General features: G+C 37.4%; 1 protein-coding gene across 8 annotated transcripts in view; it reads right to left on the reverse strand.

The window, feature by feature from the left end:
- ZNF143 (zinc finger protein 143) overlaps positions 1 to 23,899 on the reverse strand; it is a 47,783-nt gene that overhangs the window by 19,680 nt on the left and 4,204 nt on the right. For 5 of the 8 annotated variants that reach the window (XR_008466285.1, XM_054200585.1, XM_054200584.1 and 2 more), the window contains 8 exons: positions 14,202 to 14,332; positions 13,303 to 13,395; positions 12,764 to 12,847; positions 12,456 to 12,536; positions 11,143 to 11,339; positions 7,274 to 7,348; positions 2,649 to 2,768; positions 1,466 to 1,541 (listed from right to left, as the gene is read on the reverse strand). Coding sequence is in view for 7 of the 8 variants with exons in the window: in XM_054200585.1 (XP_054056560.1) it covers positions 1,466 to 1,541; positions 2,649 to 2,768; positions 7,274 to 7,348; positions 11,143 to 11,339; positions 12,456 to 12,536; positions 12,764 to 12,847; positions 13,303 to 13,395; positions 14,202 to 14,325 (850 nt within the window). In the remaining variant the exon portion in view is untranslated. Of the gene's footprint in view, positions 1 to 1,465; positions 1,542 to 2,648; positions 2,769 to 7,273; positions 7,349 to 11,142; positions 11,340 to 12,455; positions 12,537 to 12,763; positions 12,848 to 13,302; positions 13,396 to 14,201; positions 14,333 to 18,516; positions 18,654 to 23,899 lie in introns of all 8 variants that reach the window. The other 3 variants (XM_054200582.1, XM_054200587.1, XM_054200586.1) reach the window with 3 other exon arrangements.

The raw sequence follows: 23,899 nt of genomic DNA on the forward strand, positions 1-23,899 counted from the left end.
TCTCTAAGTTATTCAAATTATTTTAAATCATGTTATTAACATCATCACATATACACGTCAACTGATAGTAGTCATGGACGCTCATTTCTCTTAAAATTACTTTTAGGAACTCATACTCATCAAAAACTACCAGTCTAAAGTGAACTTTGGACCAGGTCCTCTTGTAAATTATTTTGCAAAGAGCATTTTACCAAGATTTTCCTTTCTGCATTTCCCTGAAAACATCACAACTAGAGAAGCCTGAAACAGCCATTTTGGAAAATGAATTTGAATATCACTTGTGTCCACAAGTGATATTATATTTCTACAAAATAAAGTAACAGTTTGTAAGAAGACAGCACCTGCTTTAGTTTCACAGTGTGTTCTCCGTAAAACAGCCAAAATTCCTATTTTTGATGTTTTTAAAAACACAAAGCACGTCTACCGAGCTGAGCATTATTTCATTCTTTACATCTAAAATATACTCAATGTCATGATTGAACCCAAGAGAGTTTGTAATATTTAAACCAAGAGCATTCAGTACTTAACATGAGCTTTATCAAAGGCTAGGATTGCTGAACTACAGTGGTACGATGTCTCTGACCAAAAATACGGGATTAATAGTCAAACAGCCGTTTATAGCCATACATCAGTCTGTTGCAATGGAATAGAATGTTTCATTATGTAGTTTTGAAATCCCTTTACAAACATTATGCAATTAAACTTCGGTGCAACCCCTTAAGTGTGGTTGTCTCCCTTTTGAGCTTTCTCACCAGCATTTCTTTTGCTTGTTTCTAGTCAAAGAAACAGTATTAAATGTATAAGATCACATTGAGTTATTTTAAAAACCACCTTTTTTAAAAAAAATAGAACCTAACTTTTCTAAGCATCATACTAATTTACATTAAAAGTAAAATAATGAATCTGAAACAAGTTTTGCTCTTTCATTTTCTTACATGTTTCATTCTTGATAATTGCATTTTGCACAATCAAATCTCAGAGAAAGCATCATTTAAGAACAGAGTAGTCTGTACAAAATGTAGAGTTCACTTCATGAGAAACGTCACTCTGATACAAATTCAAAAAAGAACACTTAAAACAGCATCTTCCATCTAGTTCTTTTAAAATTTGGAACAGAAGATCAGGTGTTTACCTCTAGCCAACAGGTTCAGCTTCTTATTATCACCTCATTTAACTTATACTATTAGTTTCATATTAGGAAAGGCCTATTTTTTCAACATAAAATCTGACTGTAGCATTACAAGTGAAGAGTAAGGGAAAGTGTCAAGTCTTTCACCTCATTCCTCCTTTAGTAACTAAGACTTAAATCCTCTGTTCTTTCTATATGCTACGCTAGCTGAAATGATGACTTTTTTGCAGTTCTCCCAACCAAGTTCTTTACTTAGCAATTTAAAAAATATCAATATTAAAAACTTACTTTATACAAACACTAACAATCAGGAAGAGATAGTCTACAAAAGATTACCTGTTGCAAAAGCTTTGCCACATCCAGGATGTTCACACTGATACGGTCTGTCTCCTGTGTGTGACCTTTCATGTACCTGTTAAGACAAAATATTTTATTTCTCTTCCTAAGATTCACATTAGTCTTCTTTTTAAATCAGTGATTAAAAAAAAAAAAAAGAAATATGGTAACGATATTTTCCCTGAAACTAAAGATGTCTCTTTCAAAGGTCTAACTTGATCCTTTCAGTCAGTTTTGCAAAAAAAACGTTTCTGTAAATACACACAGAGCTGCCATCATGCAACTACACTACAGTATACAAATATGCCTCAGACCTTACTCTCTACCTGATTTTTGACTCCACTGAGTGCTTCTAATGATCCTCTTATATTGCATGAAACCTCTACAGCAAGGACACCATTTTAACACAAGATCCACAGAGTCAATTAGTCACTGACTCCAGAGTGTTTTGTCAGAGACAAGGCAGCACTGCAAGGAGTTTCCCTCATTGATGATTACCTCAGCCTAAGCTGGAATGTGAACTGCTCTATACCTTAACCGTTTCAGTAATTCCTTTACTTAATTTCAAAAGAGAGAGAATTAAGGAGCTGCCACCTGTAAAGAAAAGATGTTCCAGCCTTTCCCCTTTAATGTTGGATTGATTTGAAGATTTAGACGTTGTATTATGATGGTAAAAACTTTCAAAAATTGGAATTTTTGCATGATCATGCATACATGTAAGAAATCCAGAACACTGGATTTCAGAATTTCTGTGACATTGCTAGTAGAAACTATCTCAACATGAGATTTCTTACATGCTGGCAAATGTAGGAGCCTAACATGATCCCATACCTGCATCTATCCTGATCCGAAAGGCAAATGAGTAACATTTAGAGTCAGTATTTTTTCTTGATCATTCAAGTTACAGAACACACATTTTATGTGACAAACAAAGAATATATTTTGCTAGTCAGTGACTACAGTCTGCAAGACGTTCAGTTTTCAAAGAGAGCCTCATCTCAGAACACTGCATAATCAGCTGAGCACCTGGGACAACAAATTTTGTAAAATCAACCCAATAAACACTTGACAAACCAACACCATTGCAACTAGCTCTCTGTTAATTTCTGTTGCTTTTAACCACATAATCTGTCAAAAAAAGTCAGGCCTGGAAAGTAACAATGGTCATTTTACATCTCATCACCTTAAGATGGTGAGCTGTTGTATACAGTTTTCCACAGCCATCATAATCACAGCGAAAAGCTTTCTCTCCACTCTGCTGAGATTTTGCAGTCACTCTTGTTCCGTGTCCTTGCAAGACAATCTTAAATTGAAAAAAAACACAACCAAAATATTAAAAAAAAAACCACAATGGATCAGAAGAGTCACACACTTTATTTTGCCATCAAGTCAGAGCTGATTCTGACAAGTCTCTCTTGTGTCTCTTTGCTATGCCATGTGTTTCTTAGTCCTCAATGAACAAACTAAAAATGAATAACTAAAACGCATAAGTTCTGATGAAAGGAAAGAGAGAAACTGTAAAACATACTCACTTGTAGCTAGCAAATTTAAAAGGATGCTTTAATTAGCCAAATAACAAGACAGACAAAAATAATTTGAAATCTAAGTCCAGTGGTAAGTTGACCAAATGAGCAGACAGAAAAGGCTTAGATTACATCTAAGGCACTGGATCCATTCCTAAGGGAAATTAGCCATAAATCAGACCACCTTCAAAGATAAGTTCACACAAAGGCCAAACAATAATTAAATGCACTTATAATGAGCACTGTTTGAACATGAAGGAAAGCATTTTGTACTTTGTCAGTGATGCGTGTGTTTTGATCAAACTAAGTGGAGCAATTTGAGCTAGGTTCTACTCTCCTTTCTGGCATGACTTTCTTGGTATGACTTGAGAATTTTTAAGAATTCAGTTAGTATTATCATTCAACAAGGACAGATATAGTATTAAAATTACTGTTCTTAGGAGATCATAGAGTCATTTAATTTGGAAGAGACCCTTAAAATCATCGAGCCCAACTGTTAACCTAGCACTGCCAAGTCTACCATGAAACCATGTCCTTAAGCACCACATCTACACATCTTTTAAATACCTCCAGGGATGGTGACTCAACCACTTCCCTGGGTAGCCTGTTCCAGTCCTTGACAACCCTTTTGGTGAAGAAATTTTTCCTAATATCCATCCTCCCCTGGCGTAATTTGAGGCCATTTCCTCTCGTCCTATCACTTGTTACTTGGGCGAAGAGACTGACCCCCACCTCTCTCCAGCCTCCTTTCAGGTGGTTGTAGAGAGCAATGAGGTCTCCCCTCAACCTCCTTTTCTCCAGGCTAAACAACGCCAGTTCCCTCAGCTGCTTCTCATAAGACTTGAGCTCTAGACCCTTCACCAGCTTCGTTGCCCTTTTCTGGACATGCTCCAGCACCTCGATGTCTTTCCATAGTAAGGGACCCAAAACTGAACACAGTGTTGGAGGCGTGGCCTCACCTGTGCCAAGTACAAAGGAACAACCACTTCCCTAGTCCTGCTGGACACACCATTTCTGATAAAGCCAGGATGCTATTGGCCTTCTTGGACACCTGCCAGCTCATATTCTGCCGGCTGTCTACAGCACCCCCAGGTCCTTTTCTGCCAGGCAGCTCTCCAGCCACTCTTCCCCAAGCCTGTAGCACTGCGTGGGCTTGTTGACCCAAGTGCAGGACCTGGCACTTGGCCTTGTTGAACCTCATACCATTGACCTTAGCCCATCGATCCAGCCTGTCTAGATCCCTCTGCAAAGCCATCCTACCCTCAAGCAGATCAATAATCCCGCAAAACTTGGTGTCATCTGCAAACTTACTGAGGGTGCATTTGATCCTCTCGTCCAGGTTGTTGATAAAGATATTAAACAGAACCAGTCCCAGTACTAAGCCCTGGGGAATACCACTTGTGACTGGCCGCCAACTGGATTTAACTCCATTCACCACAACGCTTTGGGTCCGGCCATCCGGCCAGTTTTTTTTCCCAGCGAAGAGTATGCCCATCCAAGCCATGAGCAGGAAGTTTATCCAGGAGAATGATGTAGGAAACAATGTCGAAAGTTTTACTAAAGTCTAGGCAGACAACATCCACAGCCTTTCCCACATCCACTAAACGGGTCACCTTGTCATAGAAGGAGATCAGGTTAGTCAAGCAGGACCTGCCTTTCATAAACCCATGCTGACTGGGCCTGATCACCTGTTTGTCCTGTATGTACTGTGTGATGGCACTCAAGAAGATCTGCTCCATAACCTTCCTGGGCACCAAGGTGAGACTGACAGGCCTGTAGTTCCCCAGATCCTCCTTCTGGCCCTTCTTCTAGATGGGTGTCACATTTGCTAGCCTCGTGTAAACTGAGACCTCCCCGGTTAGCCAGGACTGCTGATAAAAGATGGAAAGTGGCTTGGTGAGCACTTCCACCAATGCCTCAGTACCCTTGGGTGGATCCCGTGCGGCCTCATAGGCTTGTGTGTGCGTCTAAGTGATGTAGCAGGTGGCTAACCATTTCTCCTTGGATTATGGGGGGTTCATTTTGCTCCCCATTTCTGTCTTCCAGCTCAGAGGGCTGGGAACCCAGAAAACAACTGGTCTTACTCTTAAAGACTGAGGCAAAGAAGGCATTAAATACCTCAGCCTTCTGCTCATCGTTATAGCTAATGCACTCTAAAGAAATGAAAAAATTCAGATGTTAGGAGGCACAAAATCAGAAGAGCATAGAAAATAAAGTGCATTTATAAGAATGTGAAACTTGTTGAGAGGAATTGTGTCTTTTGAAATACTTTTAAATAGACAAAATAAAAAAACCCACTTAATTTAAAAAAATCCCACAAATGCATCCTGAGTTCAGACAGGTAACACAGGAGAACAACAAAGGTAAAGATCTCAGATAAGATTTTTATGTTGTATACATACAGACTTCAGTCATATGATTCTGCTTTTATTATGAACAGATGGGTTTGAAAGCAAATACTGTGTGATATCCATTTGGTCACACAGTCTTTTGTTTTCACGTGTAAAATCACAAAGAGGTTTTATGCTTTTTTCTCTGGTGAAAAACCTAACCACATGCAAGTTTGAATGACTATTTAGCAGCATGACATCTGTTCTGATCTTGTGTTACCTGTGGACTTAAAGTTTATAAATATACACTTATTTAATACTATATCTAAATATAAGACTATTTTATCCCAAGTAGTAGATTATTTCACAATAAGCTACAAGTAGGTAACTACTTACATCAAAATATAATCATGATTAAGATTTTCATAGATAATTGATAGCTTTGGGACCCTTCAGTTGGCCAACTGAAGTTACCTTATAGGAGTCAGAATTTGAGACTACGCCTCAATGCCTTTTGAAATAGCAGATTTTTTTATTTGTTTGTTTGGAACATATAATGCCCCATAAGACTGGCACATTTCCATATGGCATATATGTTGCCATACATTGTTTTGGAGCTAAGGCTGAAGTCAACATGTAACTGGATACTGGTTACAGGTCATTTTGCTTAATAGGCTCTCCAGGTAAAACCAACCAAGATCTTATCTTACTCTTCCCTGAATTTTGCATTTTATTGGAGTTGTATCACATTCACACCTACAAGTGTGCAAAACCTTGAAATTTCTTGATTTCATTTTATGGAATATTAGCTATGTATTAGCTATTCTCTCCTTTCACAGTCATGCCGCACAGGCAAGAGTGGAGCGCCTGTGGCTTTAAATATTGTGGGACCTAGCTTTTAAAAAAATTAAGAATAGAAGATTCTTAGGTAACTGTCAGAGGTGAGCCTATAATTGTTCCTTTCACAGACACTGTATCTTACCTTGGAAAATATTTTTCCTCCTTGTCTAGTTCATTATATATTAAATTAAACAAAAAGAAAAAAACAGGGCTTCTCTAACCAAACCTTTCTCAATGCAATGATTTTTCCATTTTTGATTTTGTTATTTAAACATGTGAGGGTATAGGGGGTTTATTATTATTTTTGTTGTTGGACATAATTCCTTGAAGCCAAGAATATGTTTTGCTTTGTCTTTTCCTTTAATAAAATATCTTATGATGACAAATACCACTCTCCTTACATAATTTTACAGATCCCAGGTAAAAAAAAGCTTGAGATTTAATAAGTCGCACCTGTAATATCCATTGCTCTTTGAACTTTAATATTTTGACATCAAAAAGGTTTTTATATTTCTACATACTAACAGCATGAATACAGAAAAGGAAATGGAAGTATTTTTCTGCTTCTTTAAGCATTCACTAGGAGCAACACTCTCATATACTGATCACTTACAAAACCCGCAGTAAAAGTCAGGGACTCTTAAGAGGTCAAGTGGAATCAAAATAAGTCACCAAAAAGAGAACAGTTCCAGACATAAGCCTGCAATTGTTTCTCTTGAGAAGAAAATAATTCATTAATTGAGTCAGCATTCCTTCTGCTTTAAGGACTATAAAAGCCAGTTCATTCTCTGGAGAAGAACTGAAATACTTATACCCTTACTGATTACATACTCAGATCAACTTGAAAAATCTTAGAAATCCAACATAATTTTTAATTACCTTTTGACAAAAAAACCCCCAGAAAACAGTAAGTAAGATCTCTTTAAAATCCTGTGAAAGGATCTTGTACAAAGTGAGAAATATGACCTATCTGTATAGGTTTGAGATCTAAAATTTCTGCAGGGTAGTAGCAAACCCTGGTTCATGGCTACACAGGACTACCTATCATGCATGTTGCTGTGCAGAGAAGACAGAAGAAAGAGATATATTTAATTCTTTTGTATTGGGCTACATACCTGCATTTTTTTATCTTGTTCATTTTCGCCTATCATTCCTGTGCCACTAACACTGTCATTTCCATCAATAGAGACCTGAAAAATAAAGTTGAAACGGGAAAAACATTTGCAGGTTATTTTTATTCATATGAAAAATAGAGGGTTACAGACAGTTCCTGAGGGCTTCTTATTTCATAGCTCTTTAGCTCCCCCTTGAAACATGGTGCTCTATGGTACATCAGCTTACATGAAAATCAACCTGCATTATAGAACAGGTACAGTGAGCATCTCCAAGTTGTTTTAAGACAAGGTAGGAAAAACTACGAGACCAAGTATGTTAAACTAATAGATTGACAAAAGTATTAAAGTAAATTAATACATTTTAAAATGGTGAGTTCTGACAGAAAAAAACAAACCAAACCCCTAAACTGTTACTTATTTTATAATAGGGTATATCTCTCACTCCCTGTTAAGCAGAATTTACTTGTTTCGAACAGCACAACTCCTTTGGAATCGAAATACCTAAGACAATGTTACATCTCAATTTGAAATAGTCAAATTACAACAGCTAAGCAAAGACTTGTGTATTGTTCCATAGGTTTATTTTTAAAACCAGTCTACAGGAGGAGAAGGGTATTGCTGCTTTCCAAGGAGCTCATGAAAATATCTGAAAGAGTATTAGATGTAAATTTGAAATTTGTATTTAAATAAAAATATAATTGCCTGGTTTAAAAAAAAAAAAAAAAGCAGCCACCACACAAACTCTCTCACAACATCAACTCAAAGCATCTTATTAGTCACTGTAGAAAAAACTACTTTAAAGTATACTTTACGCAGTTTCCCATTCCTTAATTGCCTCTGTATTAAGCACAGGCAATCACAATACCCTCTGCATCCATTACACTCAAGGCTGAGACTGATGCACCTAAATCTAGTCTAAGTGATTTTATTCTTCTCTAAAATAGTTTGGCAGGAACCCTACTTCAGCTGGTCTGCTTATGCCCTTTCACTAAGGAGGTCACAGCAGGTTCCTGAGAACATTAATGGTTGTGTAAAGTATCTTGCTTAAAGCATCAGCTACCAACATTTCGCTTGGAGACTGAGGATGAACTTGTCCCATAATTGGTTTTCAGACTGTACTACCTTTCTAAATTAGATGATTGTGAGCAATACACTTTTGGAAACTTTGAGCTAAAACAGTGAAGAGAAAGTGCCGAAACAGAGGCAAGTTTGCATTACAGACAGACTGCAAAGAGAGTCTGCAAGCAGCTAATTCTCAGGTTCTGGTTTTTGGTTTTTTTTTGAAGGAAACAACAGCCATTTTGGGACCTTCTCCTTCAGAATTTTTGAAGGGAGGGGAGAGAACCTGCACAGAAAGGAGACTTGAATCACTTCATCCTGAATGTCTTCTTATTGGTGAGAAAGGAACTGCTGACATGAAATTAAAGATTTCAATGCCACTGGCAACAAATGATCCAACCAGAATGTGTGTGCACGTGTGTAGATATACACAAATCCCAGGAACTGTACTTTTCCAGCAGCTTGGATGTTGCAGGAAAACAAGCTTATGGAAGAAGATTATGTGTTGTAACCTCTTCACAATTCCATTACATATCTTCTGACCGTATGATCACTGAGAGCAACGATCTCTTTTTTTCTTGGTTGCTTTGGGAGGAAGGTGGCCTTGACTTAGCCCAAAATTAAGGGGACCCTAGTTAAGTCTTTGCATGTGCTCTGCAAGGTGTGGGAAAGTAGTACTATGTCTAAGGAGAAGCAAGGGACGATGAAAACTGTACACATTCCACTACTTCCAGTGAACTACTTTGCAGTCATCTTGGATCTTTTTGCATGAACTCTCTTACAGTTTCTACACTGATCTTGGGCAGCCTACTGATCTTTGCTATTTCTGCCTGTTATGTAGGACAGGGGAACAGAAAAGAACCACCGTTCTCCAAATCCGCCTTTAAAATTTTCTTCACCCTTTCAAGTTTTGAAGAGAAAACCTTCAAAGTTAACAAAAAAAGCAAGACACACAATTTTAAACCTCTTTTAGCAGTATGGGGAGAATTCTGGAAGGATTCCAAGGAAGATTTTTAAGTTCCTCCTAAAAGACTGTCTTAGATTCTAAAGAAAGATTTAGTCTGCCTGCAACTAAGAACACAAGAACACCTATACTGAGTCAAACTAAAGGTCAGTCTAGTGCACCATTTTGTTTCCAACAGCAACCAGTAGCAGATGCTAGAGAAGACTAAAGGAACAGACCAAGCATATAGTAATACATTCACAGAAATATTCTCCCAACCTCCAAGCAATTTGTGGCTTAGGAGCTTCCTGAACTAGAAGTCACATGTTTCTACCTAATAGCCCTGGATACATTTTTCTTCTACGAATTTATCTAATTACTCTTTGAAGCCAGGGACATAGTAGTGTCCACAATATCCTACAAGCACTGCCATGGCTTAACTTTGTGCTGTTTGAAAAAATATTCTTCCCTTGTATTTCTTGAACCTGTCACCTGAGAGTTTCATCTGATGTTTCCCAGTTCTTATGCTGGTAAAGAGAAAGACAAGTCACTATTCTTCTCTGTGCCACTTAAAATTTTATAAAATTCTATCATATACTTACCTCATGTATTTCATGTTTGGTCATCATTGTTGGCCCTTCTGTACCTTTTTCAATGTTCCTATACCAATTGCTATGAAAAGCACACATTGCCTCACTATGAAGCATATACAGACGTGAAGGAGAATCACAAAACCACATTTCTCCTTTTAAGAGAAAGGCAGTGTTGTGATGATTAAGCTATTATTTGCTTTTGTAAGTAAAACAGGCGCAACACTTGGAAACTCACTTCTGACTTTCCCTGAGAGGTTCTAGCAGTACCTTTCGGAATAAGGTTGAGATGAAAGCTTAAAGAAAATAAATAGATTTTTTCCTAGACACACACAAGTACCACAGAAAACAAATTCACATTACAGAACTAAAACACATATGTTGAGATAAATAGGACAAAAACGCAAATTTCTTTGCATTTCTTCTGTTTCTTCTTCACCTTGTCAAAACACAAACTTACTACAAATTATGATTAATATAGATCTTGTTAAGAAGGACGAAGTTATGATTGATTGAAACCTAAATTAAATAGTAGCTAGGGAACGTGTAAAAGCTTGTCACTACAGCTCAGCTAACCTTGAATTACCTTTTATTTTATGAAATGTTAAGGCATAGCCAAACACAACACAATCTGACTGGCTCTCTTAGGATCTTCTCAATTGTAACAGACAGAAGCATAATGGAAAGAACAGTGTATAAGCCATTTAATTATCCTAACTGGCCTTCTCCCAAAATTTGACAACTCTTAGTGACACTAGAGGACAGCTTTTCAAATTTATTCTACTCTTTTTTCAGAGGAATGCATGCACTGATGGTAATCATCCAGCAACTGGGACACTGCTAAACTATAAACTCATGGAAGCTGTCCTCCTCTTCCCAATGCAAGGAAAAAAAAAGTTAAAAATACCCAGCAATAGCACCTGAACAATAATAATTTAACTTTGTCCTCTTTTCAAACAGTGCCCTCTCAAGAGGCTCCTTTCCAATGCCGTATTTTAGAGAAAATTATTATTTAGTTGTCTAAATAGTTTTCCAAATCAGTCTGACTCCACACCATTTCAGTGTTCAATCTTTTGTTCTTTTTATGCAATACTACACACTAGAGCTCCTCATGAGAGTGAAGCACTGTCATGACAATTTGGTATTCTCTCTTCTAAGAGTCTGAAGACTCTCTTAATTATCATTTTACTTCTTAGATCACAAGTGGCTTTTGCTGCCAACTGTCTTGTGATGCTACATTAAAACGTTATGGATAGAGAAAATTTTTTTCAGTATACCTTGGCTGCATATTGCTCCAAAGCGCTGATGGTATCTGGGTCAATGGCAGCATCTCCTGTATGAAGACCTGCCACTGTGCCATCAGCCTGAATGGCTAAAATGGTATCGGACTGTGGCATTTGCACTGTGTGGTGAATGTAGGCAGTAGTTCCATCCTCCAGCTGGACTGCTTGTAATGCACTCTGGTCGTAACTGTCTGAGAAATAGTATTACAAAGTGTTATGAAAGAAAAGGAATAGCAATGCCTACATGTTACAGGGGAAACTACTGCTGTTTAGCAAATGTCTCCTAACGTCATATATATGTACAAAATGTATGAGAGAGATAACCACTACTTTATGAGAAATATAAACACTTAAAATATTACTATGAATAGCACTGATAATTTTTTTCAAGGCAACACTTCGCATAGCTTGATTTCTGCACACTTATAAAAGTGCAAAACCAATTTTATATTAGTCTAGCTTTATTAACAAAGGAAACCAGAAACTCAAATATGCTTTCCGTTTCGTATCCACTCATAATAAAATGAAAATAATGTAACACATGTACTGATGACAATACTTCAGATTCGTAAGTCTGACCATTTTAAGAACAGAATCATGCAAATATGCAAAAGAAACATATAAAATGTAAGATGACTTTTAAGGAAAACATTCTTTATTATATTCTCTCCTCTTAGTATTGATGATTGTAGAATGTAATTCTTGTCACGCTAATTTAAACAGACTTAAAATACCTACTTGTTCACTTTTTGTGGAGAAGTAGTACTATTCCCAGGACTAGTGTAACCACCTTCTGCAGAAATCTAAGTTATCATTTAAAATAAATACATTTGCGTTCTTGACCGTCAGCTGTCACATTTTCTGCCCTACTACCTAATGGCAAAATCATCAATAGCACGATCTTAAAATTTTAAGTCAATCTCTACATTCTTTAGCTGAAGAGGAATCCATTGATTGATTCTTGCCTGCCTGTCTTCTGTTTTTCCCATGCAATTATTGCTGAAATCTGTATAAGGGCTTACATTCTCTACTAACATGACATATACTTACTTTAATGTGATCCTGGGCTAAAAAAAGTGAAATATGCTGCGTTTGCTTCTGTTTATAACCATTATATGAGGCTCAAATAAGAAACTGAACCAGTCTCATTTCAACACTTTCCAGATGTGACAAAGTAAAAGCAACAAGTAATCTACATTGGGAATCACACTAAATGACGTTGTAGTCTAAAAAGAATACCATATTTTATACTCCTGAAGTTCTGTTGAACTCTAATGTAATAAATCTCACTTAAAAAAAAAAAATACCTTTCGAGGTGTGATGAATAAATGCCGTAGTTCCATCTTCCAGCTGAACTGCTTGTCCATCTTCCAAACGCAAGCTGTCCCCTGTTTGGAAGAAAGAATTACAATGCTTCAACAATAGTTTGAAAAATCCATTAGTTGGACAGATTAAACACTGAATACCTAGGATTACAAAACACCTAGGATCTCTTCATGACTGTTTTCCATTAAAATAAGAAATCAAGCTATTGTAATAACCATGAATTACTTAGTATTAATATTTATGAATACGATATTATTTTAGAATATATTTCTTGTATTATTACACTTACTGCTTTTAGGCATGGGTACATGTTGAACATAAGCAGCAGAACCATCTTCTAATTGAATCACTTGGCCATCCATTAATTTACCATCTGAAATACACAATTAGAATTCTTAAAAAACATTCTATATGACAAATCACAATTTAACTATACAGTTCATACTTTCTGGATTAAAATGTCAATAAATTATCACAGAGAAATAATGTTTGGTAAAGAGTAAGCATAGTATGACTATACGAAGGTTTTGAAATTCTGGGATTAAAAAAATGGAAGAAGCCTGATCCAGTAGGTGGAATATTGATATTTGGGTTTAAAAGTGTAAAGATCATCTCACTTTTGTTTGACTTATGTTCTGCATCTTATTAGTAGCAGATGTATTTATAGTATTATTGTAACATCTGTAATTCCCAGCTGGAACTGGAACTTCATAAACATTGTACAGATTTTTGCCTGACTTTACAATGCAAAGGGGTTTACAATTCAAAGACAGGGTTAAAAAGGAGAATACAATTTCAATACCAGTCAACTTCTAGTCATTTACCTACCTTTAGAATTGTGCTGTATGTAAGCAGTGGAGCCATCAGCAAGGGTAACTGCTTGCAAACTTACACCTTCCATGTTTTCTAAGTTGTCACCATCTAGAAAGGAAAAAAGTTTGTATTCATTATTACCAGCATCAAACCCTAAAAATCACAACTTCACCACCTCCACAAATGATTACATCCCCTTAAAGAGTAATGATTTCAGAAATAATAATAGGAAATAATTCTGGCTTGCTTTCTCGTTTTTGAACCTGAATATATACTAGTGTCATACATTCGAGATTTTGCTCTGTAAATAGGACACTAGAATGTTACTTTTCTCAACTAAAAAAGTTACAACGTCACTGAATAAATAACTACAAACAAAGCTGAGGTTTTAGGAGAAATATTAATGAGGTCGTGATTGTCAACAGTGAAATAATATACATACTTGTATTTAAGATTTTGTTTTGTACACTACTACCTGTCATTAATATACACAAATCTATTTAGAGTAAAACACCGATTTAGGAAAAAGTTTTCAATCCTGTAAAATCATAATGAAGCTGTCAGGAAGCATCAAATTTAGACCAATCCTTGATCACCATCTATTTAAAACTCAACTTGTTTTATACATACTTACATATAAAGTGGTTACAAAGTATAAACCAGTAGAACTACAGTGAGAATAAAGTCAGATTTTACATTTCCTGTTTTGTCACATTTACACTCACATTACCTTAATTAAGAGATCATTTCCTTATAGAGTTAAATTAGTGAACTTAATCTCAGTTCAATGAATCAATTTCAGTTAACGAAAAATAATTTGGGTTAGATTTTTCATTTAGAATACACTAAGCGAGTTTTAGAGTTTTATCTAAGCTCCAAGCAGAAAAGACACAATAATGTAGAGATATTTTAACCTGAAGGTTCACCTTGCACAGCTACAGCTTCTGTTAGACAAAGGGTCACATGCTGCGCCTCCATTCCTCCTCCAGAAAATTCAGTCATTCCCTGAGAGTCTCGATTTATCTGAGCTAATAACATTGTCTACCTAGAAAGAAAGTATTCACAAAACATAGACAGAATTATTTAAATAGCGAACCAGAACTAGTTAAAACCAATCCAAACTTAATTAGATTTTTATACAGCTGCTACAAATATTTTATGCTACCTTCCACATAAAGAAGATGCAATGAATGACTTACCTGGAAAATACTTCTGAGGAAAACAAGTTATTTGAAATAGGTAAATATTATTACTACAATTAACTAAGCTATAAGAACTTCACGTTGCAGTTACTAAATGGAAGGGCATCGATTACGTTTAGATTTGGGTTAAATATCAATTATTCAAAAAATGTATAAAGAATAATGGTGGTAATGACAGTATAAGTAATTATACGTTTTTGTCCCCAGAATTAAAATAAAGCTGACAATTCACCCACAGTCACCCATGACAACAGCAAGACTTTAACTATATAAATCAAACATCTCTCCAGTGCCAGTAAGAGGTTTAGAATCTATCACGCATTGGGATAATAATATAATAATAATAAAGTATCTCATGATAAAATTGTATTAATAAGACAACAGGACAGTGATTGGTGAGTGACAGTCAAAACTCTGCATGTATCTTATAGAACCAGATACAGCCATCCCTTTAGATACTAATTTTTTATCCAGGCATGTTTCAATATGGGAGATTAAGAAGTCTGCTGCATCTGAAAGGCTATTACTAATTTTAAGTATTAGTAGATTAAGAAGCTATAAAGGAAATACATAATATTGCATTCTACTAACTCAGATGTTGGCTTTCAGCACAGGACAAAGAAAACCCAAAACAAACCCAGAAAAGCATCACTGAGTTCTGCAAGCCCTTTAGTTAATATAACATACACTTAGACATGGATGGAATGGGAAAAAAAAATAATTCACATGGAACTGCAACCAAGGCATTAAAGCAACTTTCGCCCCACCCCAACCTCTTGATACTCAAAGAGTTTTTATTACAGTAAGAAGCAGTTCAGTAATCTCATAAAACGGTTACAGAAAAGTGATCAAAGCTTTTAATCTTACTATGGTTCTCTGACCCACTGCTTTGTAATACAAGGCTGAGAAGAATAATCTAGGGTTTTTTTTTTAATTTACTTATGATTATATTTCTAAATAACTAACCTATTTTTACCTCTACAATCCAGAAATCTGTCCTTGAACAAGCAACTCAACAACGGTCTCAAAGACCACTGAGGAACTCATGCTTAAGTCCAAACTAAAGAATAATAACAGCAAAATTAGACCATTTAGGTACTCCAGCATGCCTGCAGTATTTAAAAAGTTTGGTATACTAACTTAGTAGTTGAAAGTTATACCTGAGCAATATTTTCTAAATACATCCAAGTGACTTTGAACCAGACTCTATTTCATAGAGAGGCGGGCAGCTACCTAAGTTTCTTCGGTCCCAGCAGAGAAAAAGTTGACCCACACCCAGCTGCTGCAGCTCTGCCGTTTTTGCCACCTGAAGTGCTTTAACCTGAACCCTGCGCACAAAGCAAATGTGTTGCTATAGTCCAAGGCCCGCTAGCTTCTAATGTGATGTGATACCAAGTGCCCACATTACCTCCTGAAACTGGACCTGGAGTCTAAATCACCTTGGCATGTATGAGAATATTATGATCAGGGCCCATATGGACCTTGTAATAGAGAATTTGAACTTTGAACAGCAAGTGTTGGTTGGATACTATAATCTAACGGGCAAGGAACTGTATGAGGATATAGAGATCCTGAGTTCAACTCCCTCCTCTGCCATCTCCAAGGTAGTGACTTTGGACTAGTAAATTCTTTCCCTATTACTCATTTATCCCTCCTACCTCAAAATGGGGTCAAAACCCTTAAAAAGCACTTTGCTTGTAAACAAAAAATGTGACAACATGCTGTAGCTACGAGATCAGCTTAAACAAGCACTGAAGTGGGCCTACCCTCCATGTTCAGGTGCTGTGCAACAAGTAAGACCAGAAAGCTGATGCAGTTAAAAAAACAAACTACCACCAAAAAAAAGTTTCATTCCAGACCAGTTTGCCAGGACTGCTTCTCTGGAGGCACTGCCAGCTTGTAGCAAGTTAAATTAAGTAATTATGGTGTGAAATGCTAGTGGTGCACAGAGGTTATCTGTCTTCTTAACTACAAACAGTGTTCCATCTGTATTGTCAGTGCTTTGCATTCACTCAATTTTCAGGACACCTCATGGAGATCGGCTGCAAAGCAGCAACACCAGTTCGCACACTGGAGAAGAAAGGCTATACAACCACGAGTTTTGACTAGAACTATATTCTGAAACAATTCCACAGGGATTGCATTTCAAAGGCCTTTCAGCTTGGGTCTGGCTTCAGAGTACTCCCCCTTTTAGACAAAATGTATTTTAAGAAGCCTCCAGGATATTTAAGATACTATCTACCTTTAAAACAGAATAATGCCCTTCCTCCTGAGCTTATGCCTCTTCTCTCAACTTTGGGGAAGTAGAGAGGCAGCTAGTCAACACAGATAACTGCAAAGTCCTGAAAGAGTCAGAGCAGAGCCAAGTGATTAAAGGGTCAATGGCTGCTCTGGAAGAAAAAGAAATCTAGTGCAAGGTAGATTCAAGGGCCACAGGAGCAAAAGTTTGGTTTAAATTATTTTACAGTGTTTGTTATTGTAGTGTGGCTGATTAATAGTTATCACACACTGAAAAATCACCAGAATGAACTGCTGCACACAGCAGAACAACATTCACTACTTTATTCCAGATGATCTAGACGATCTTAACACAGACTGTGTTGCTGTCTCGTCCCAATTACGACTCCTTTAAAATCATTCCTTCCAATATATGCTTCCCAATCCTTTGTCCTTCCACTAGCTTCTTATCCCCAGCTCCATCCCTCTCCTTGAAGTACCAGTTTCATTCTTCAGCCAGTCCTATCATGGTACCAAATTTCCAGCACATCCCTCTTCCCAAGTATAATCACATCCTTCTTATCAAAATAATCTAAAATACTCCCATGTCCACACCGACTTGTTCTGCAAGTAGTCTTCTCTTACTGCTGGTCTGCTCTATGTGTCTGTCACACCATTGTCTTATCACCTTCCTGCCTCTGTCTCAAGATGGTTCATGCTCAGACCCATCTCAGAAGCACATCCCTTATAACGGAGGACCCTCCCAAACAGCAAAACCCCAGCTTTCATGCACTCTTTGGTCACACAGCAGTTTTGCTCTGTTACTCTGCTGTGCGCGGAGGACTACCCTCAGCCAAACGCTCACCCTCAGATATGCTGCTCACTTTCAGCCACCCTTCTTTCTCTCCAGTGGAAAAGACAGGCTAACCAGACAGCACTACGAGCTCTGAGGAAGAGGATGGGGAAAGAACTAAAGATGATGTAAAAAGTTGGCCTGTGTTGTAGAGAAATGGGTCAGGCTATCACAGAGATATTGTTGCCACAGCGTTACTTTTTCTTTCTCTAAGAGTGGTCAAATACAAGAACAGATTGCCAAGATGCGTTATGGACTCTCCATCCTTGTAGGCATTCAAGACTCAACTTGACACAGCCTTGGGCAACCCGATCTAATCAGACCTGCCTTGATCAGGGCTGGACTAGGTAACCTCTGGAGGTCCCTTCCTTTCTATGATATCTAATCATTTTGATATTGCATACATTTAATACATTATCACCATGCTATCATCCGCCCTGCATATCTAGTCTCCTACAATATTTTTATTAATTTGCTGTAGTTTTTTGAAACCAGTCTGTTTTCATCAAACTCAAGGCCCTTCCCTTACCTCAGTTTTAGTCACTCTCTTCCACCTCTTTTCTGCTAACCAGCTTATATGCTGCATCTCCTCAGCTTCCAGCAAATTTGTCTTCATCCGTTTTCCAATCCAAATCTCACAAGCTTCTTTCCCTAATCTACCTCATTGCTTTTATGTCTGTGCATTTGCATCACTAAGCTTTTTCTTTAAACCTCCTGTCTGCCAGCAATTTTGTCAGCAAGAACCTGGAAGAGAAGGATTTCCTCTACTCACTTCAAATATTGCACCTCATTAGTTAAAAAGCAGCTGAAAAGCATCCATTTTTAGGAATATACATGAACCCTGGGGTGGGGCCCGCATGGCTGCTGGACAAGGTTGATGCACGTGTATTCTGCTTGATTTCAACAGCTGTCCTACAGAAAAGACACCAAGTAGTGGCTGAGTCACGAGGTACTCACTGAAGTGAAAACTTGAGCCTTGACTTTGTGAACTCTTGCAAGTCTTCACAGTTCATACACAAGTTGCAGTTTTCAAAGGCATGTTAATGATGATATTTGCGAAGACTTCAACAAGGACAGTAACTCATACTGCATTCCTGAAACGATTAGTCATCGAAATACTCCTGTGGTACTTGTGCAGAGAAAACCTGCCATTCCTTAAGATGGTCAAAATACTTCCCACAAAAAAAAATCAGTCTGAGACAGAAAATGATTAGAGTGAACTGAAAACAGCATCTGATAGAAACAACAGCCAGCCGCAAGAAGTGATGCTGAAGCAAGTGCTTGCACTGTTACAAAGCAAAAGCAGTGAGTTAGTGATGCGTGTTGCTGACTTCATTACGCTTTTTGACAAAAGCTACACCATCAATGTAAACCCCCCCGCAGAACACTGACAGATAAAATATGCCATCCAGCAGGGTACATAGGTCAATTTTTTATGAAAAAAAAAACCAAACCAAAACAAAATAAACCAAACCAACAAACCACCCCTCCTCCAAATTCTCTGAAAAGTAAGAACTGTGAACTCATATATGCTTTAAATTCTCAACACTCAGAAACCAGAGGGGAGACTGGTTAAAAACAAAAAAAAAAGAAAGGATTTTTCATAAAGGCTTCATTACATTGCTTATCTAGAAGGCACCTCCTGTATTTTTCTGTCCACTAATACTCAAACAAATAGAACCTTTTGGGTGCTGTCACTTGTTTTGGAAAAAAGATGCAATGTTGAAAGAGAAGTTTTTATGTAAACTCACTCTAGCAACTGGAAACAGGAGTCTCAGCTGAAAACCAGAAATTGAACAACTAAGAGACAACAGGCAGGATTTAGGCAGTTGAAAAGAAAAGCAGGAGCTGGTAGAGGGGATGCTGCCATGGAGCAGAAAGTGGGTTTGGGCTGCTAGGGAACTCTGGCAGCTGAGAGGATAGCACGAGGAGAGCCAATATATTGGAGAATGTGGCAAATAACAGCTGCAAAATAGCAAGAATTTGCCATTTAAAGAATGACTACACCACCGGATGGCTGGACAAAGGAAAAAACCTGCAGTGAAATTAACAGAAACTCCTTAGAGAAAAAAAAATGATGCTTAGAGGATGATTAAAAGGAAATGGAATAAAGTTTGTAATAGCAGTCATGGAAGAAAACTTAGGGTTATAAAATGCAATCTAGAACGTGTAGGAAGAAAGGCAGACAGGAAAAAAAACCCTACTCCAGACATTCAGCAATCTTGGAATTGTCCACCCTCCTTGCAGAGACAGCACTGAGAAGTTTGAAATAATACCCATTTATTTAATTTGAAAATAAACATCACTTATTTTTAATACATTTCTAAATAACATACAAAACTTGTAATTTCATAAAACTTATATAAACAACAAATAAAAATCAATCCAGAAAAGTAAAATGGGAAATGACACATAACCCCACAATACAGAAACTTTCATTAAGGAATTTTAGGAAACTGCATTCCCATATTTGACAAAGTTGGATCCCAAAATCAGTTGAAGTATGTCAGCACGGTAACAAAATTAAGATTTTTCTGAATTAAATACTGGCTGCATTAGGGTCCTTAACCACTGGATATGAATGCAAATATCACCAATTTCCCAAAACTAGTCTGATTAACAAATATTTGTGAAAAATCAAAATTGGTACCTACAATTAATATTTTGGTTAAATACACTTCAACTGATAACTAATATGCATCACAGCCTCCTGCGTCTCAGTGCAAATAATGACTGACATAGACTGAAAAACTGACTAGTCCAGACAAAATTTTTTTAGAGGACCCAAGTGTATAGCTTACTAATTACATTAAGACATTTGACAGCTGTAAGCTTAGAAATAAAAACACAGTTGAAAAAAGGCTCTCTAAAATCTTACTTCTGTTACCATATGTACCTGTACGATAATCTTTTCCAGTATGACACCAGAAATCTGTAGCAGGGTCAGAAATGAAACCTAGATCCTCTGGATGCTTTGATCAAATGCCTCAATAGATGAGATGTGGATTTCTTTCTTTGCCAACAGCCCTTACCTTTTTCAGTATTTTAACATTGCATCGGAACACTGATTTCATGCCATCATTTGTCAGATTGACTTCCAGTGAATAAGCATGACAAACTACTTTATGTTAGGCATTTCTAAATTTCTACACACTTTCTCCTGTAATCTTAACTTTTTTTACTGTATTTTTCCAGTGTCCGATAAAGGCAAGCAGAACATAATTAAACAGCAACTTCCACCACATTAATCATCCACTGTATAAAATGGAATCAAGGCTGAAATACAGAACAAAACCCTCCGCTTAAGAGTCTAGTAACAATAGTTGGATTCAGATAGAGGGGTGAGATACACAATTTGATAGCAAATTACTCAATTATTTTCTACATAGCAAAGAAGCATGGCAAATTATGAACCACGGGCTCTAACCCTGGCCCTGGAGAAGAACCTAATCCAGACTGACAGCACTGCCCACTGCATAAGCATGATGCATACACTCTGAGTGGCAGCACAGCTAACTTGCAGAGACTCATGTTGCCCAAAGCAGAGGTTTACAGTCAAACTCAAGGCTCCTTTTTATTCTTTTTGCAGTGTTTCAACCTTTCTGTTCCACCAGAGATACATCCAGATTGAAGTTCAAGTCTAATTCACTGCCACAGACTTTGATACCTCTTCAGAAATAATTTATAAATGCAAGACCAAATTTATCACTGCCATAACCAAGCATGACTGTTATGACTTTAGTGTGAGCAGTGAGAACCACATTTAGCCTCACATAATTACTTTAGGTACCAACAGTCTTTTTCCCCTAAAGTTATCACCATACATTCAGTTTACATTGTGAATCCCATCTATGGAATATTAAAAGTATTGTCAGATATCAATGCTTGCATTTTATAAAAACCCAACTGGATTAACCAGTGTAAATAAAGAATGTTTACAAATCCTTACTCTAATATTAAAAGATTATGCACGTATCTAATTTCACACTGCAGGAGTGCTGAGAATGCTATAATTTTCAAATGTATGCCACTTAAAAAAAAAAAAAAAGACAACACAGGCAGATCAGAAAGCCACCCACCAACAACTCCTACACATGTGGAGAAGACTCAGGTTGATCCCAAATATGACTGCTAACTTCATGTGTTTCTTGAGCACAGAATCACAGAATGGTTTGGGTTGGAAGGGACCTTAAAGATCATCTGGCTCCAACCCCGCTGCCATGGGCAGGGACACCTCCCACTAGACCAGGCTGCTCAAAGCCCCGTCCAGCCTGGCCGTGAACACTTCCAGGGATGGGGCATCCACAACTTCTCCGGGCAACCTGTGCCAGTGTCTCACCACCCTCACAGTAAAGAATTTCTTTAATTTAAATCTCCCCTCTTTCAGTTTAAAACTGTTACCCCTTGTCCTATTGCTGCATTCCTTCTTAAGGGATATGGTGTAAGGGAGAGCTTTGTAGAGTGGAGTTGATGGTTGGACTTGATGATCCCAAGGGTCTTTTCCAACCTAAATGATTCTGTGATTCTATGCTTCCCTGATAAAGAGTCCCTTCCCATTGCTCCTGTAGGTCCCCTTTAAGGTACTGGAAGGCTGCTATAAGGTCTCCCCAGAGCCTTCTCTTCTCCAGGCTGAACAACCCCAACTCTCTCAGCCTGTCTTCATAGGAGAGGTGCTCCAGCCCTCTGATCATCTTCATGGCCCTCTTCTGGACCCATTCCAACAGGTCCATATCCTTCATGTTAGAGAAGAAATTACTGGTTAATCAATGTACATCAGAGTAGTTCCATCAGTGTATTAACTGGCCAGCAGAGCTGACAGAAAGCTAAACAAACTCATGCTGCAGCTGTGGGACAAGCACCTCAGCAGCAAATGCTTAGTTCAACAATCACATTTGCCTTGGGCGGCACTATTACAACAGCACTGCTTCTAACTACCCCAGTGACCAGCATTGCTTCTTAAACCAGAGATCCGAAGACTTGTGAGTCTTCTGAAAGATCCAATTCTGCACGAAAGGTAACAAGTAATTGAGATCCATACAGCACCGTTTGCAGAACTACAGAGACTGGAATTGTGAAAGCTTTACTGAAGTACAAAAAAAAGTATACTAATGTACATGGTCAATGATCAATACACTAATGAAACAGCTGTTCTTAGTACACTTCTATCTAGATTTAGCATGAGAAAGGGCCATATAATCTGTACCAAAACATCAAATTCAAATATGACTGAAAACACCTATGCATCATTTGGAATACTTGTAAGTGTGCATGGAATGGTTTGCAGGCATACTGTGACAGGAATAATGTAAACTCATGTACCAAAACAAGCCAGCAAATTTCTCTGAACTCAGATGGTCCTCCTTGCTCAAAGTTAAGACACATTTCTTCTTTCCTGGCCAAACTTGTATTATCAATGCTCATGCATACCTTCTTTTAAAAAAAAAAAAAAACAAACAAACAAAAACAAACGAAAAAAACCACCAAAAAAACCCCACACCACATTCCTCTATTGCAGACTGATTGGTAATAAATTATTTTTAATAGTCAAAAAAGAAGGGATAAATAATAATAATGTGCATGCTCAGAAACTGAGATCAGAAAAGAGCTGAACATATGGTAGGTCGTCTCATTTTCTGTTTTATACTGGAAAAACTTAGAAGGAGGTTAACAAAGCTGAAAAAAAACACCTTTAAATAATTTTTCAGCACACATTAGTGAGATAAAGCACTAGATTTCATTCCAAGTGGATTTATCCCCTGGAAGTCACAAAGCAAGAAACAGACTTGAAGCACTTAACGAATGAACTTATGTGTTTTTAAAACTACTGGCTTTTGGGGTTTGTTTTTTACCACCAAGTATACACAAAATACTGGATAAAGAAAGAAGGCATCCAGATGATGCATGTCAGAATTGTATTCAAATTACTCCTAGAAATGAGCAGTAATGCCTATCTGCATTAAAAAAAAAAAAAGATACAGTTAACTTCTGAAGCACTTCAAGAGGATACTTAATCCTTAAATCATAAAACCTCTGGTTATGTCAGTGAGTGTTTTCAACAAAACAAGGAACATTTGGTGAATAGGCGAATACTTAAGGGCTAAAATCTGAATGAAATTGAGACCAACTACTTCTATCAATGCTTTGCTTTTGTGTCCAACAGACTTCTAACTCTTTTACTTGTCAAGAAATCACAAAAGTGTCTAATTTACATCACCAAAACAGTTAATCCTGGCTGTGCCCCTTCAAATCCTGCAAATCCACTGTCAATGAAACAGGGAATTTTGAGTAGGTTGTTTTGTGTGGTTATGAGTTAATTAGTAATCTGATAACTACATTACAG

This window comes from Rissa tridactyla, chromosome 4 (assembly GCF_028500815.1).
Source record: "Rissa tridactyla isolate bRisTri1 chromosome 4, bRisTri1.patW.cur.20221130, whole genome shotgun sequence".
Lineage (NCBI taxonomy): Eukaryota > Metazoa > Chordata > Aves > Charadriiformes > Laridae > Rissa > Rissa tridactyla.